This window comes from Cinclus cinclus, chromosome 13, assembly GCF_963662255.1.
Source record: "Cinclus cinclus chromosome 13, bCinCin1.1, whole genome shotgun sequence".
Lineage (NCBI taxonomy): Eukaryota > Metazoa > Chordata > Aves > Passeriformes > Cinclidae > Cinclus > Cinclus cinclus.
The window spans coordinates 6,526,992-6,542,477 of record NC_085058.1 but is presented as its reverse complement, the minus strand read 5'-3'; the positions used below and the strand labels follow the sequence as shown (position 1 = coordinate 6,542,477).

Sequence of the window (15,486 nt, the reverse complement as noted above, 5' to 3'; positions counted from 1 at the left end):
AGGTTCCTCCACATGTATTTAAAAGCCTACATACATGAATCTGAAGGAATTAAGTATTAATGAATTTGTCTCTACCTTCTACAGCAGATATAAAAGGGAATGAACTGAGCAGGATTTCTAAAGTTGCAAGAGAAACAAAACCTGAATATATGCCTCTACTTCAGTCTCCTATCCTGAATGCTGTGTACTGCTGTGTGGAAAGGCATCTGGCATGAGTTAAACACAGCAGGGCTTGCTGGGTTAAACCTCAACAGCCAGCTCAAAGGGCAAGTTTTAGCTTTTACTCTGGTTGGTCTCACCTTTTGCAGAGGGGAAGGGGGGTCAGCTTGTAACCACGGGAGACAGTAAAAAACAAAACAACCCCACAACAAAACTTTCAATATTTAACAGTTTATTTTAAGATACTCAGAAACTCTGATAGTTTAATATTTATACCATCATGTAGAGAGCTACCTCCTCTGCAACGTAATGAAAGGTGGACATGGAACAGGAGTATTGAACTGCAGTAAAGTATTACATTACAGCTCTGGCCGCTATGATGTGGCTCTCTAGATGAAAAAAGCTTTATCAGACAGAAGTGTCATGAATTCTACCTCCCAAGAACTTGTACACCAGTGCATACCATCCTCAGGGTAAGACCATTGGCATTTTAGACCAGCAGCTTCACTCACTACTGAGTTAGACTCCTCAAACAAGAACATTCCTTGTTAAACTAAAGAAAGAACATCTCTTTAAATTCACCTTTAAGTGAAGAGTCATTTGGTCAATGCCTGTTTGCTTAGTCTCATTAACATACAGTTTGATAAAGGATGAAGTTTACTACTGTACAAGATGAAATCCCAAGAAAAGGCAAAGGAAAAGAGGCAGGATTTATTGTGTGGACATTAAAAATAAAAAAAAGTGCCCAAACTACTTGGCATGAGAAACACGCCAGCTGCACTCCACCAATCCACAGCTGGTCCTTGGAAAGAATCACAAATCCACTCAACCATCAGACTGAGTTCCATTTTATTGGCAAGAATTGAGAACAAAACGGAATCAAATAAAATTCATAATACTGGCTATTTAAAAATTTGTTTTGCATTTGATAAAGTATGTATTATGGACTCTGTTTAAGTCAACTATGGAATATGAAAAATTGAAACTAGAAATATTAACTGTACAAATTTGCTAGAAAACTCTTTCATTGTTATGGCCTCATGGCTGCAAGACATTCACCCACTGAACTGGCCACAAGTCCTTTGGAAGTGTTCCAACGAGGGCCAAGTACTGAATGTGCCACTTAGAAACACCCAGAGGTATTCCCTTCTGTTCATGGCTGAGGCCCAGTGCCAGAACACACATGGAATAATCTGTACAATGTCTGTGCCTGTGCCTGCTCAAGCTATGGGATGCCACTGGTAGTTTTTGCTGAAGGGAGGTTGTTTTTATCCTGTTCCTACAGCAGTACTTGCTGCCAGCAGAAGCTGTCAAATCTACACATTTTCAACTGTCATACAACTTCTGCAAATCTTTCAGTATGACTTATACTGTATTCTGCAGCCTCAAGCACACAGTGTAGTTTAGTACCAGTTCAAAACAAATTTGGTAAATAACATCTTAAACACAGTCAGGACTAAAATTATCACTACTTGTTTTGCTAATGATCTTTTATAATAAACACATCTCAGAAGTTTAGCACCATAAATTACATAAATTAGAATGAAAATATATAAATTATTAAATAAAGCAATCTTGTTCTGAGTTTCATTAGGTAATATTACAAGTAGTTCCTTTTTCTCATGTTTATGGCCCTTTGATCAATATGTGAGCATTTCTCAGCACTAGAGAGGAGAGGAAGGAAGAAGGGTAATATGGAAAATGAAAAATCAAAAAGGTAGTACAAACTTTGCTTTCAAGGCTCCTGTCCACAGTCATGATAAAAACAGCTCTATGATGACTGCTTGATTAAAAATTAATTGCTGGGCTAATTTAAACATATGTCTTACTTAATAATTAATGTATAGGAATTAAATTGGACTATTCACTGAAGTCTTATTATAAGGTACACTTGGAAAAGATCCATGATCTTATTGTATAATTAGGGATGGAGGGAGAATCTACTGCATCTTGGAAAAAGAATGCTTCTTGTCAGATCTGATATCTGTCCTGTGCAACATCTGATCAATGTTTTTGGCTCATTACTAGGGAATACCAAATTTTACTCTAATTCTGCAGAGTGAGGTTCTTTCTACATAACACAGCTCTATCTAGTGGCTGATTAACCCAAGTGCATCTGGCTTTTGAAAGAACACTAAAGCATTAAGGTGATGAAGGCCAGAAAAGCCTTAGGAAGGTGACACTTTGTTATTCTGGGCTACTGTTACTCAGCTTGCATAAGCCTGGAAGCACACCAGTAAAGGTTGTACTGGCACCTAAATCCTGCCTTTCCATACACTGATATATAAATGTGATTTGGTGGAGAGTTCTCTTGGTACTGAACGTTTCTTCCAATACAGTTTGCAGGAACAAACCAAGGGCTGGCTCAAATACCTATTCAGGCAGGGTACTAAATACTGGCCTGACAGATAACCCCAGTGAAGCTGGACAGACAGTGCCTGTGCTTCATTATATGCCTGTTACATGCATGTGCTTGCCCCCTGTATGGGGAATATGCCAGAATGGCTGTCTGAGCAATGTCAGAGACGGCTGGGAAGCCTCTGATTGCTTGATTGCTGCTGTGGGAGACAGGAAGGTTTGGAGCCCTTCCCCAGGCTCAGCACTGGATGGCCCAGAGATAAATACTGTGGGGTAACACACACTCCTTAGCAGGCAGAACTGGGTGCCTGTCCCTGTGAACATGATACATTCAACCCAAAAAGCTCTGAAGCTCAGTGCAGAAAATGCAAGTGGCTGCTGCATTTTTTCCCAATCTCATTATCCATCTAGGGGATATATTGGACATTAACCTGTGTCAGCTTCTAATTGAACAGAGCAGAAGGGGAGCTGCTAACTTCTATCCTGTGTAACTGAGTAATGGATTCCATCAGCACGGAGGAAAGGTCACTGCTTTTTGCTGGTAATTACAAAAGCTTCACAAAAGTGTGCCTACATTTTTCCCAAGTTTGTCAGGCCACTTATCCAGTGGAGGCGTAAGGAAATAATGGGTATTCAGAAATCAGTTATTTGAATAACGCTCTAATGATAATTCTAGTTAGTAACTGCATAAATAAGTATAGTTTTGTTTAAACTAAAACAATCCTGCTACAGATACCAGTGTAGCAAAATTAAAATAGCAATGTAAAAACACTGCAGCTGGGCAAAAGGACTCATACCTGCTGCATATAGCCAACAACAAAATATAATGTGAATTTTAAACACCAATTAAGGTTAAGGCCACACAACAGTTCTAGTAAATCAGCTTTGAATGTTGTGTAACTCTACCATAAAGCCTGGAAATAACCCCTCCTTTAGAACAATTAGAATACATGAACCGTGGGCCTGTCAATACTCCTGGAACTGGGGTTAGGTAATTCTGACCACTGAAAGCTTCAACTGCAAACTCATCTCATTCAAGCTGCATCTGTTTCTCTACATCCTGTTCCAGAAAGCAATTTCAACACAGCTTCCTTATTTTGTATACAGGAATTAAATAGGTTTGCAGCCCAGTTTTCATGTCCTTTTCAACTCACATTTTATTTAGCATTTCTGCAACCATAACACAGGTTGACATAGAAAGTTTTACTAGTATATTTTCTTTCTAAATTACTCAAATCTGCTCTAAACTAAATAGTATTCTAGCAAAACAGTAAAATGCATTTGATGTCTTGTGTGCCTGTGCACAGAAATCAAAAGCACTTACCCATTTCAACATTTTGAAGAGCAGTAGAGTCATATTAACATATATAAACTAGTGAAAACTTAGTATCAGTAGAATATTTTGCCTTCTTAACATGACAATTATTTGAAAATCAAAGCAATCTGACCAAGTTGGATACCCCATATCCATACCACTCCCCATATCTTCACCTCATGAAATTTTCATAGCTTCTGTTTCTTTTCAGAGAGGGAAAAAAAATTTAAAAATCAGGCAGTTTGCTAATGAACTACACCCATAAGGTTAACAGGGCTTTGTGGGGACCAGTTCACATTATTTTCTAACAAAAAAAGTTCTAAATGCTTAGTCAGGTGCCTGAACCTACACACCTGGCACCAGTTCAAGCTCCTGGTGTCTCAAAGGCATCCTCCCAGGGCTAGTATCCCAAAGGGCCTAATGGGGATCTCCTCAGCAGGTAGAGGGCAGAGAGGATAGAAAATGGGACTAACAGTTTAAATTCAAGTAGTTTCAAGTAAATTCAAGTGCCCCTGTGCCTTTCTCCTAGTATGCTGTTACACAAAATAAAGGCAACAAGGCTCTCCCCTAGTGCCTAAAAAAGATTACTTCAGAACATCTGCAATTCAAATGAAAAAACATTTAGAAATCCTACTGAGTGACACAGGTGAATGTCAGGAAGATCACAGATTGCATTAGTGGGTTTATTTATTCCAACTACTAAAGCTTTATCAACAGCAAAACGTTAATACCATAGGATTTATTATGGGAGAGAGAAGTAATGATTAAAATTAACTAGGCCACAGACTGGAGTGGGACAGTAATGACAAATGCTCTTGGCCAGCCATGTCCAACAAGGCAGTTATTTCCCTTCTGCTATTTCCTGAACAAAATACACAAATGCAACAGTAATCCTGAGCTCCTGGAGCACAGCCCCTTGGGACGGCTATCAGGAGGTGTCTGTATTTCCAAAAGCCCTACAGGAGCAGGATCCATACACTCTCAAGGCTCATCTCCCTCAAGGCCAAGCTGCCTCAGCAGCTCGCACCCCCCGGCATCGAGCAGGTAACGAGAGGCAAGAACAGCACGGAGATGATGACAAGCAGCAGAGACCTGGCATTATGGGCCTTGGGGTCATGGTTGTGGTGCCTGCGGGGAGGGAACCATAGCCAAAAAATGATTTTAGATGAGATCGGTGTGGTCCTGTGCCTGCCCCTGGGGCCCACGATGATCCTCTTTCTCCCAGCTTTTTGGTTTACCAAAGATCTATTTGGTAAGCACTATTTACCAGGAGAACTATCATTAAAACAGAACAAAAATTAGTATTACTTGATGTCAAGATCCTTCTGAGAAGGTGGAGGCACTACTCTGTTCTGAAGACAGAAGGCTGATACAACAGTTTGGGACTCTCTAAGGATGAAAGATACTGCTAAACTGCCAGAGTTACTCTGATGAGGTACTACTACTTCATACTACTGATGAAGGCATGTCAAGTTATCTCGTGTCAATATTTCCATGCTCAGAGCTAGTGATGCAGGAAAACTGACTTTTCACCTTTCAACTGTTCTGTTCGAACCTAAGTCTGACAAATACAAAAATACAAAAAAAAAAAAAAAAAGTCTGATCTGCTTCTGGGAATGAGAAGGATCAGCCATTTTAAGGATGGCTCAACAGAATTGTGAAGTGAAATCAGAACTATATACAAAAGCATGTACAAAACTCAACAACAAAATTAAAATATTCTCAATTTGGGATACTAAGTGTCAGGCTAAAAAAATCATAAAATATACGAAAACTATTTTCAGAAACTAATGAGCTCAACCAGATTTGCACACTTCTGTACAATTTGCAGCTAAGCTCTAGAACATCTTGGTGAAGGATGCTGTGCTGACTAAAAAGCACCAACACAGTTTCACCTAAATTCTCCCGTTATTACCTCTGATGTACACAGTCCCTACCCGAAGTACCGCTGTCTAGGAACAAACTCTTAGGGATAGGAACTACATCTTTCCCTGTTCTGCAGCACTCCCTTGACAGTGCTGCTCTAGCTCTGGGCAGCACAGATTCAGAACAGCCTCACACCTGACCTCTGAATTTAATAGACATTAAATGGAAAAAAATTTGCCAGCTCATGAGCAGTGCACCTGATTCCCACTTGGATTTGCAATCTTCAGTTTCATAAGCAAATCCATGTCTACAATCAAAAATATTTAGGAGACTCACTTCAATAAAACGTAAGTAAATTATTAAGTGATTAAGAAGTAATTTCTAAACAGCAAACCCTAGGTTCTGAGCACTGATCCAACTAATCATACACTGAATAAATCTTTTAAAAAGCTCTGGAATTCACCCTGTACTCTTCAGTTCCAAACAAGAAAAGATTTTACATTTGCAAAAATACAACATAAAAATCACCACCAGCAATGTAGAACTGGAAAAAGATATTTATTACTTATTGTGAACATCAAGCCTAAAACCAAATGCATTTCTCTTTACCTGTCAGCCTCTGTAAAATACATTAAGAAATAAACCAACATAGAAGATAATGATTGCATTGTATTAGGAATAGTCTTGGGTACTGTGTATCAGAAACAATAGAGGATGAACCCCTGAACAACTCATAGCTCCCTTTTTTCATGTAAGAAAATTTTTAATACATGACCTGCAACAGGAAAATTGGGGAGGAAAGAAATTAAATTCAGCTAAAACCACCGGAAATAAAAAATGGAAAACATTTAAATGCCTATTCTGTTAAAAAAAATTACAAACAGTACATTTAATGAAGCTTAGTAACCACCGCTTGCTTTCCACTGGTAGGGACTTAAAGAGCTATTAATCACATGAAAGTACATATTAAGGAATATTAATCCATACCAGCTGTTACATCTTTTACTGTGCTATTATTAGAGGTTAATCTTTCTTAAACAAGGCTGCCTTTTCATGTTATTTCCAAGAGGACATCATACAAGCTGATATTGTTTTACAGCACACCTTCACAAAGAGTTGAAGCAAGCAGGTGCCAATGATGACATGGTGAAATTTTATTCCATTTCATCCTCAAAATCTAAGCCATTTATGCTTAGAGACATTCATTGTAATCAGTTGATTAGTTAATTTTTATTGTGATTGCAAAAAATTGCTTTTATAGCTTCCTATTTACATCAAAAGAACCAGGATATTCTCCTAGTGATATTGAATCTTCTCTTTTGGAAAGTTCAAGACCATGCAATTTTCTATTTCAGTACCTAGGAATTGATACAGTTTAAAACTTCTAACATGATCTAGCTGATGGAGCCTTAACGTGGAACATCTAGGATTTTAATAGATTTTTAACAAAACAGAATCAACACTTCGAGCACAAAATTCTCTAATGAAACATAAACCCCTGTCAGGTGAGCCAGGTTGTTGGAAGAGGAATTGCTTCAATTATTGGATACATTTCACAGGTGAGTACATCTGTGCACTCCAGAGAAACTCCTATTGGATCACATATTGATGGAAGGCTATTACAATCACAAAAAGCATCACACTCCTTCATAAAAGTAAAATTACGGGCAGAAAAGGCCAGCATTATCCATTAAAGATTATGAGATTAGCATGAAATATAAGTTTATAATCAGTTTCTTGAGCTTTGGATAAGATACTACCAGCTGCACTAAGGAAATCAGTTGTCATAGTTACAGAAAAAAAAATCTACATTCTCTATACCTGCAATCTCCTCATTTTCTTACATGCAAGACTCTAATTATGTCACAATTAATCATCAGGGTATCTCTGGTTTTTTACTCATTTCACGTTAGACTGATGTTCCAGACTGAATGCGTGGTGGTTTTCTAGCACACCCTAAATGGTGAGGAAGCAGTTCTGTAGTCTGGGATGGGCTGAGTCACTGCTCTCCCACTCTTCCCTGCAATTCTCTCAGTATCTGCTCAGCAACCACTGCCCTGTCACCCTGCCCAGATTTGCTCAAGTCTGCAGAGGTTCCCTTTTCTCACTGCCCATGTTCTGCCTGGACAAGCTGATCTGCTTCAGCTGCTGCCTCTGCCTCCAGCCTGGGCAATCTGACATGTACAGCTGCCTTTCACAGCCCCTGCTACCTGTCTTTAATCCCCTCCACTCTCCTTTTCATCTGCTGATGAACCAGCTGTTGGTTACGTAACATTGGTTTCCAGGCCTTTTCCACTCTTCACAAATAAATACATTCAAATTTTGCTATTTCCTCTCAGCTTCATGACACTTCCCAAGACAGCTGGCTTTCTGGTTCTACCCTGCTACAGGACTTCTCCCATCTCTAAATTGGATTAAATGCTAACCCTACAATGACACTTCTGCTGCTTAATATCAATATTTTGCCTGCTAACAGCTAGCAAAAGCACAGGGCAGAAAAAAGTACTGACAACACAAAAAATAACATATACTAGGAGGTAAAACTGGGGCCCAAATGTAAGCCCTTAAGCAGGTTATCTCATGGCTTACCTTTTATTTAAAAAGAGGCTTAAAGCAGGGGGAACATTAATCTGTTTTAACCAACTATAGCTTTTCTAACTTTTCCATTAACACAGATCACAGAAGTTGCACTAGAGATTGGGACCCACATACAACAGAGAACTATTTCTGTGAACAAGACACATAAAAAAAAACAAAGGAAAAGGGAGTTTCCCAATTTCACCAAGTAGCAGTAAAACAGTGAAGTTCACCTGCTGATATAATCTACCACACTGCCTATGAAACAGCCCTTTTTCAATGCTGAGTCTTGCTTTACCCTGCTGCCTATGTTTTTAATTTCATTTTTAATTCCTTAGATTAAAAGAATCTCAATGACTTGTAGAAGTGATTCTAGTAATGCAGAGTCCAAAATGAAAAAGCACCAGAAAGTTCTTGCTCTCTAAGGCAGTTTCTGATTCTTCAAACTTAGGACTGGAAAGCAGTCCAATCCACATCCTTCATTGCAAGATCAACTAATCTACTATTGCTACATGAGACATGAACTAATACCACCTTCTGGGAAAATGGCTTTGTCCTTTGTTTATCCCCACTCTAGGTCTCTTACAGTCACATTCTGCATCTCCTGCTACTGTAAAATGACCCACCTCAGAAGCACTCTAACATGCATTTGTTGTTCTTCATGTTTGGAAATCAGACAGATTTTCAGTATTCATGAGCATTGGTTTCAGTTTGTAGTAAGTATCCACCCTTGACAGATTCCTTTAACAAAGTACACTCAAAAGTGAAAACTGCTCAAGGCTTTCTGCTCTGATTCTTCTCTATTCAGAGCTGCATTAGGCTTATTTGAGTCTGCCACTGAATAGATGCTGTAAGCAAGAACTAGCAAGAGGAGCAGCATGACAATCAACTACGGCAGATTTTTGTGTGAGACTAGGTGGAATTCACATTGGGAAACTGGCAGCAAAGCACAGCTGGGAAAGACACAAATGCATGCAAGTCCCACAGTTGCCAGAAGTGAATATAATCTGCTGAACAGAACAGCATTAAATTGCTGAAAAGTAAAAAAGCATTACCCCATAACTCTCAAGGTGACTGACACTCAGCCCATGCCATGAGCCCTGCACAGAAGTCATGTCACATATGTATCCAGCTGGGGGACAGGCTGCACTGGCTGTAAACTCTGGGGTTTATGCAGTACTTGCCCAGACATACAGCTGTTCTGTGAGATGCCCCTTGTAAGTAACAGCTACCATCAGTTTTATGAATTTGCCAAACATTTGGGCTTAAACTAAAAAAAGGTCCCACAAAACTCATGACATTTACCTTGCTGAAAGCCACCATGACTTAGCAGTTGCATTTAGGCAGCACCTTGGGTAGAAGTACATGAGGCTTTAACAGCAACATAGTGCAAGAGGTCTTGTCATTGATTCCATGCTTCTGTGCTATCTGGAGCAGCGAGTTTCCACGCCTTTGTGGTAACCTTTCCTTCGTGCTACAGATCAGATATTAGTCAGTGAATGCACAGCAGCTGCTTCTGTTGGATGTCTGCAATGCACTGACTTGTAGGGACAGGGTTTACTGCATTGCCACGTGCCTGACTATGCTGGATGAGTCATTCCTGCAGAACAGACTCCAGTCCTTAGGAACAATTCCTGACAACAGAGATTCCTAAAAGCCATACCTTGCAGTGCCTGTCTTGAGAGGAAACAGGATGTCAAGAAAAAGGTCATGGATGTGCCAGTGAGAACCTTTTGGTTCTGCACCTCAAATTGGACAAATCCTCTCCTATACTGATATTCTTCCTTTGGAGGGTATATCACAGCAAAACAAAAGCCTTATAACTCATCTGGCCAATTGCATATCCTGCTTAGGGTGTTAAAGTATTTATTTCCAATTCCTATTCAGATCAGCTGGTGCTAATACATACTCTATTATAGATGTTTCTCACAATGCTCTTTTCCAGGCTGTTGGAAGACATTGTGATAGCCAATCAACACTGAAGTGCCTTGGTATTGATCCAGCAGGGCAAGGAAGTGATAGAGCCTGCACAATGCTCTCCGAAGAAAAGATCTGTCAAAACTGGACAGTTATACACCCAACTGTAACATATTATAGTTTCTCTTAAGAAAACAGCTACTCTGATAGAAATTATTCCAATCTTACATTTCCTTTTGTCATTACAGAGGTGAGCACAGGCTGTGTTGCTGTGTTTGGAAGGTTGACAGATTGCTAAGTACAGTCTTTGTTCATTTGAAAAGGGACAACTTATAACCTGCTAGCATGCTCTTCAGACATGAGTCTGCTTCTATTTCCCCTTACGGCCATGAAAGTCTACCTGTGATGATAGTTTAATTATTGCCCTGTTATTTTTCTGGACATTAAGATATAGAACCTATTCTGACATGCTCAGAAATGAAGTTTATTATGTCCAAGTGATTTTCTCTCTTTCATCACTCAACTGACTGCCCAAAATGTAAAAATTACAGCACTTGTATCTCTTGAGCCCTTGACTGAAATATTGGCACATCTTAATCACAACAGAAATTCAGGGGGAAAAATTTGAAACTCTCAAAAAGAATGAATATGAAAAGTACTTCACTGTTATGAAAGGATCTGTTTAACCATAACTGCAATATTAACTAACTGCATAAAACTTCCAAGTATTACCTATGACCACCCTAAACCTAAACATTGATACCTTGCATCAAAAGGTATGCAATTTGAAGGAATCACAGCTGCTTGACTAATAGTTTAGGAGCAGAAAGTGAATTCATCCTGTCAGTCCTTTTTTTCCTAGTTGAAGTTTAATATTATGATAAGAAAGCACACGAAACATACAATTTAATAGTAACAACTGCAACTCAGTTCAAGAGATTTCACACCAATTTTCAAGCTTCACTAACAAATGGTAAGACAGATCAAAAGAGTGACTTAAAGAGGAGATAAAATTTCTGCCAAGAAGCTACATTGTCTCTCATCTAAGTGAATGTATTCATCACTGGTTTGTCTGGTCATTTACAAAACATAGGACAAGTTCTTTGACTTAGTCTGAAGGTTTCTCCTTTATAATTCATGGAAATTTTTCCAATAAACCACTGGGTAATACTGCACTACCTTAAAGATATTATGAAGATCCATTATACTTTCTATAGTAATGCTGTTGAGATTTTTAAAGTTTTCTATCACATTTAAATAAAATATTCTTTAAATTTTTTGTTAGGCATTACTGTAATTTCTTTTACTACATTTGGTGGCCAGAAAGAAGACAGTGATAAAATACATTAGTGGCTCTATAAAAGCTTAAATCTGAGCATCTGGAAGGCTTGTACTGGATATACCTTAATACAGATAATCACAGAGAATTTACAAGCGTGGAAGAATTATAGGCAAAGAGAAATAAATGCAGAGTAAGGCTATTTCAATAAAATGGTTTTCTCTTCAGAGGAACAGAAAATGAGTCATAGTAGGTACATCTTAAAAGACATTTAGATCAAGTCAAAGGAGATAGCAAGCAGAGATTAAAGCATTGTTTAGTACTAGGAAACTAATTTGAAGTAATTCCCATTAGTGGGAAAGACAGATCAGTGATCTGCATCCAGATAAACTGCTTCTTTTGTTAATAAACTGAGATGTTTACAAGACACAAAACCAAAGCAGAGACACACAAGGACACTCCGTTCTTAAACATTACGGGTTTCACATTTCATTTAGAGCATTCTCTGTTGAGGTAGAGAATTACACCCTTAATTGCATAGCAGGTAGCAACAGCTGATTTTGTAAAACACTGTTCAGGAAATACAATTTTATCTTCCTCTACAGCACTGTTGTCAAAATTAGGGGGCTACACAGGAAAGCTAAGCAGAGTAAAGAGCTAAGCAAGATACATTTTTAGTAGTCCTTGTACCCAGTACTTCTGTAGTAAAAACTGCAAGTGAAACTATAAAAGTAAGTTAAAAAATGCTGTAAAAACAGCATTACTGCAGTAAAATCATGGGCCAGGACCACACACTGTTACACATTCCTCAGAAAAAAGCAAGAGTGAGAGTGGAAAAAAGGAAAAAGATTAGAGCAGCAGGTGAAATTTTCATTATAAACCTCAATGCTTGGCTACATCACATGTCTTTAACAATTTCCTACATAGGTTTTCCAGACATATCCCAAAGCACTACAACCCTACAAGGCACACACATTCAAAACCAGTTTTAATTCCTGTTTTCAGCTGTATCATTAGCAAAAATTAACATTCAACACAAAACACTCTCAAGCACAACAGTGCCCAGTTTCCTGCCAAGAGATGTCCCGACTCCCAGATATGAACACTTCACCTGCATGGATTAATTACAGTGTGCCATTGACATCATTTCTGGCAGAAGTAATACAGCCTATTAAATAAGCATAAAAATCTAGTTTTTTACTCAACTCTAATAACTTTTTCCATGAAAGATAAAGTGTCTGTTTCTGAAATGAACGTTAAAGCAAATAAACACCAAAAGAATTAGGAAAACTAAAATAAGCAAGCCATGAAAGGAATTTTCAGCATTTGAAAGACAACGTTTTCTTATAGTAAGAAGTCAAGGAAAACAAAATCTGAACTGTATTCCTTCTACCTTCACTTGACTACTCTTTCCCATGGGAATAGTGGGACAAAATCAAGCAAGTTTTGCCTGGGTATTTTGCTCTGACTTTATTCCATTAGAGAAGTAAAATGCTGTATGCTTTGCAATATCAAAGCAGACTTGGAGACATTTTAAAGAGGAAATGCTTTTCAACTTTGTCATTATTTCTTTGTATTATTCAATAAATAAACTTAATACTACCAGCCCATGGAGCTGGAAGTTATCTGGGGGACAAAGCAATACACAGTTATTGACGAAACTCAAGATTCTTGAAGGACAGCCTGGTCATGAGGTACCTAGGACACAACTATGCAATGGGCAAAGTTACCCAAAGTAACACTTCCTAAGCATTAGCCCACATTTATTTTGCCACTTCACCTTACATCCATCAGAGGAGGAAAAAAATGAACCCACCACAAACAACTTCTGTTTTGATTCCAAATATTTAGGCTTGGCCCTGGTGCCAAGAAAATTAGAGCTGAAGCATTTATTACTTTTTTTTTTTCCATCTAGCACTCATTGTCTGTAATTGGGCCTGTAATACAGGCATTACATGCAGCCTGACAATCTCTAGCAGAGAGAAGGGCCAGAGTCCCCAGTCAGTACATAAAGACCATCACTGTAAATCTGCAAATTGCTCTATACTGAGATGGAATCCCCTGGTAGTGGCCCATGATCACCCATCTCTGCTGAAGAAGTCCCCCAAACACAGATGTATTCTCTCTTGCTATCACAGATGACTATGACCAATATTGCACACAGTCTTGAACCATCTTCTTCGAGAAGGAAACATTTTATACATACTTAGTTGACTGTGTGGCATTTTTCTCTCAGTTTATATTCCTGCAAACTTCCTTCCACCCTATAGCTGGAATCTGACTCTAACACTGTGATGACAATCAGCAGAAATTAGAGGTAAGAGGGTTGCAGGGGTTCAAAAGGGAAAATAAAAACTATTATTTGAGTGGAATCAATTTGAAAAAGGCCAGCTGAGCTGGAATCTAAGTAGTCCTGAGCTGAAGTTAGTCTATATTTCTTGTAAAAAGAATCTATCAATGGACAAAATATGTACATAAATTCTCTTAATATCTTGGAAACAGTTAAGAAACTAATTCTTACTATTCATTTACTACATACAAGTTTATGGTAACAACAGTGAGCTCACACATAATAAAGCAGTCAATCATGTCTTCTTTTCCCTGCCTCGTTTTTTCATTCATAATCTACACAGATTCTCATAGAATCTGCCATCTGTAGTTCAGTGAATCACATCAAAATCCTGTATATATCCTACCAGTCTTCACATTTACTGCATCTAAATTGGTGACAAACACTGACTATCAACAGTCATCAAAATGTGATTTTGAGTATGGATAGGAATAATTACAGGCTAGCCCTGTACAGTGATGTTTAACCCAAAGATCCTTAAGACAGGAACTTGTGGAAGAACTTCTGTAACAGGAATAAGATTAATTGCCAGAACCAGTGCAATGAACATGACTGATACCTCTGAAACTTAAACAAGCACAAAGGGAGTAGTTCTCATTTTTAACAGTACCAACTGTTAAAAGCAAGAGAGCCAAATAGTGCCTCGAGCCATCTCCCTCTGGCTGTACCATTTGGGTAATTGCAGACTTACCTTCTGTGATCCAGATGCTGAACCTTTAAATGAAGTGCGTTTGAAGGAGCCACTCATCCTCCGTAAGGAACCTGTGAACTTTCCTTTCTTAATCCCCTCCATAATGGAACTAGGACCCCAGTATCAAAAAAACCCTGATTTCAGTCATGTAGTATGAGCAAGTTTTTTCCTGAAGCCATCATTAAGTTACAGCTTAAATAAAAAGACAAATGCATAGAACAAAATCAAAACCAAATGATGAAACTCCTGTTCCAATATAGACCCTGTCACAAGTGTTACCAGCAGCCAGCCAAGCAGAAAAACGAGGCAATCCACTGTTAGCAACTGCTGGCCCCCTCCCTCTTCTCTACTGGCTCTATAATCAGGCTTAATGCACACAGCTTCTGCAAGCTATGGTTTTTAATGGACAGAGATTTAATAAATGGTGATTGAAGGTAAATCTACTTTAGAAGCAGCAGCCTGAAAGGTTTTTATTTGTGCAAAGCACAGGGCAGTCAGATGGAAATTGTTTTGGTATCAGTAGTAAGGCACACGAAAAGAGCAGATGGTCCTCAGCAGACCATGGGTTAGAGGCCTTAAAGGATAACTGCTGACAGCAAGTGTACCTACACCAGGCCCCAGGATGAGAGTGACAAGGTTTTAAAGCAAACAACCCATAAGATTACCAGTTAGATTCTAACTAATTAGGGAATGAGGGTAGATAAGGTGTGGTGTGCATTACCTTCATGAATTCACACTAATATCTCAATGCATATGCTCTGTACTATTCTGCCTAAAATGTGCAGTGAAATCAAAAGGAGGTAGTTAGGAGAAGGCAAACAAGAAATGAGGACAAGAAAAGGTGATTTAAAAGAACAAAGTAATTATCAACTAGGATATATCTTCTTGGCTCCAGAAGACACCAGCCAGTCTAGCTGAGATGTTAGGGCATGGCTTGGACTCAATCATCTTGAAGGTCTCTTCCAACCTAGTGA

General features: G+C 38.7%; 1 protein-coding gene across 1 annotated transcript in view; it reads right to left on the bottom strand.

Annotated features, from left to right (window-relative positions):
• The window catches only part of TRPM1 (transient receptor potential cation channel subfamily M member 1), a 71,056-nt gene extending 56,442 nt beyond the window's left edge, over window positions 1-14,614 (bottom strand). The window contains exon 1 of the mRNA XM_062501750.1: window positions 14,513-14,614. Coding sequence (XP_062357734.1) covers window positions 14,513-14,614 — 102 coding nt within the window. The remainder of the gene's footprint in view (window positions 1-14,512) is intronic.
• Window positions 14,615-15,486: the final 872 nt, after the last annotated feature.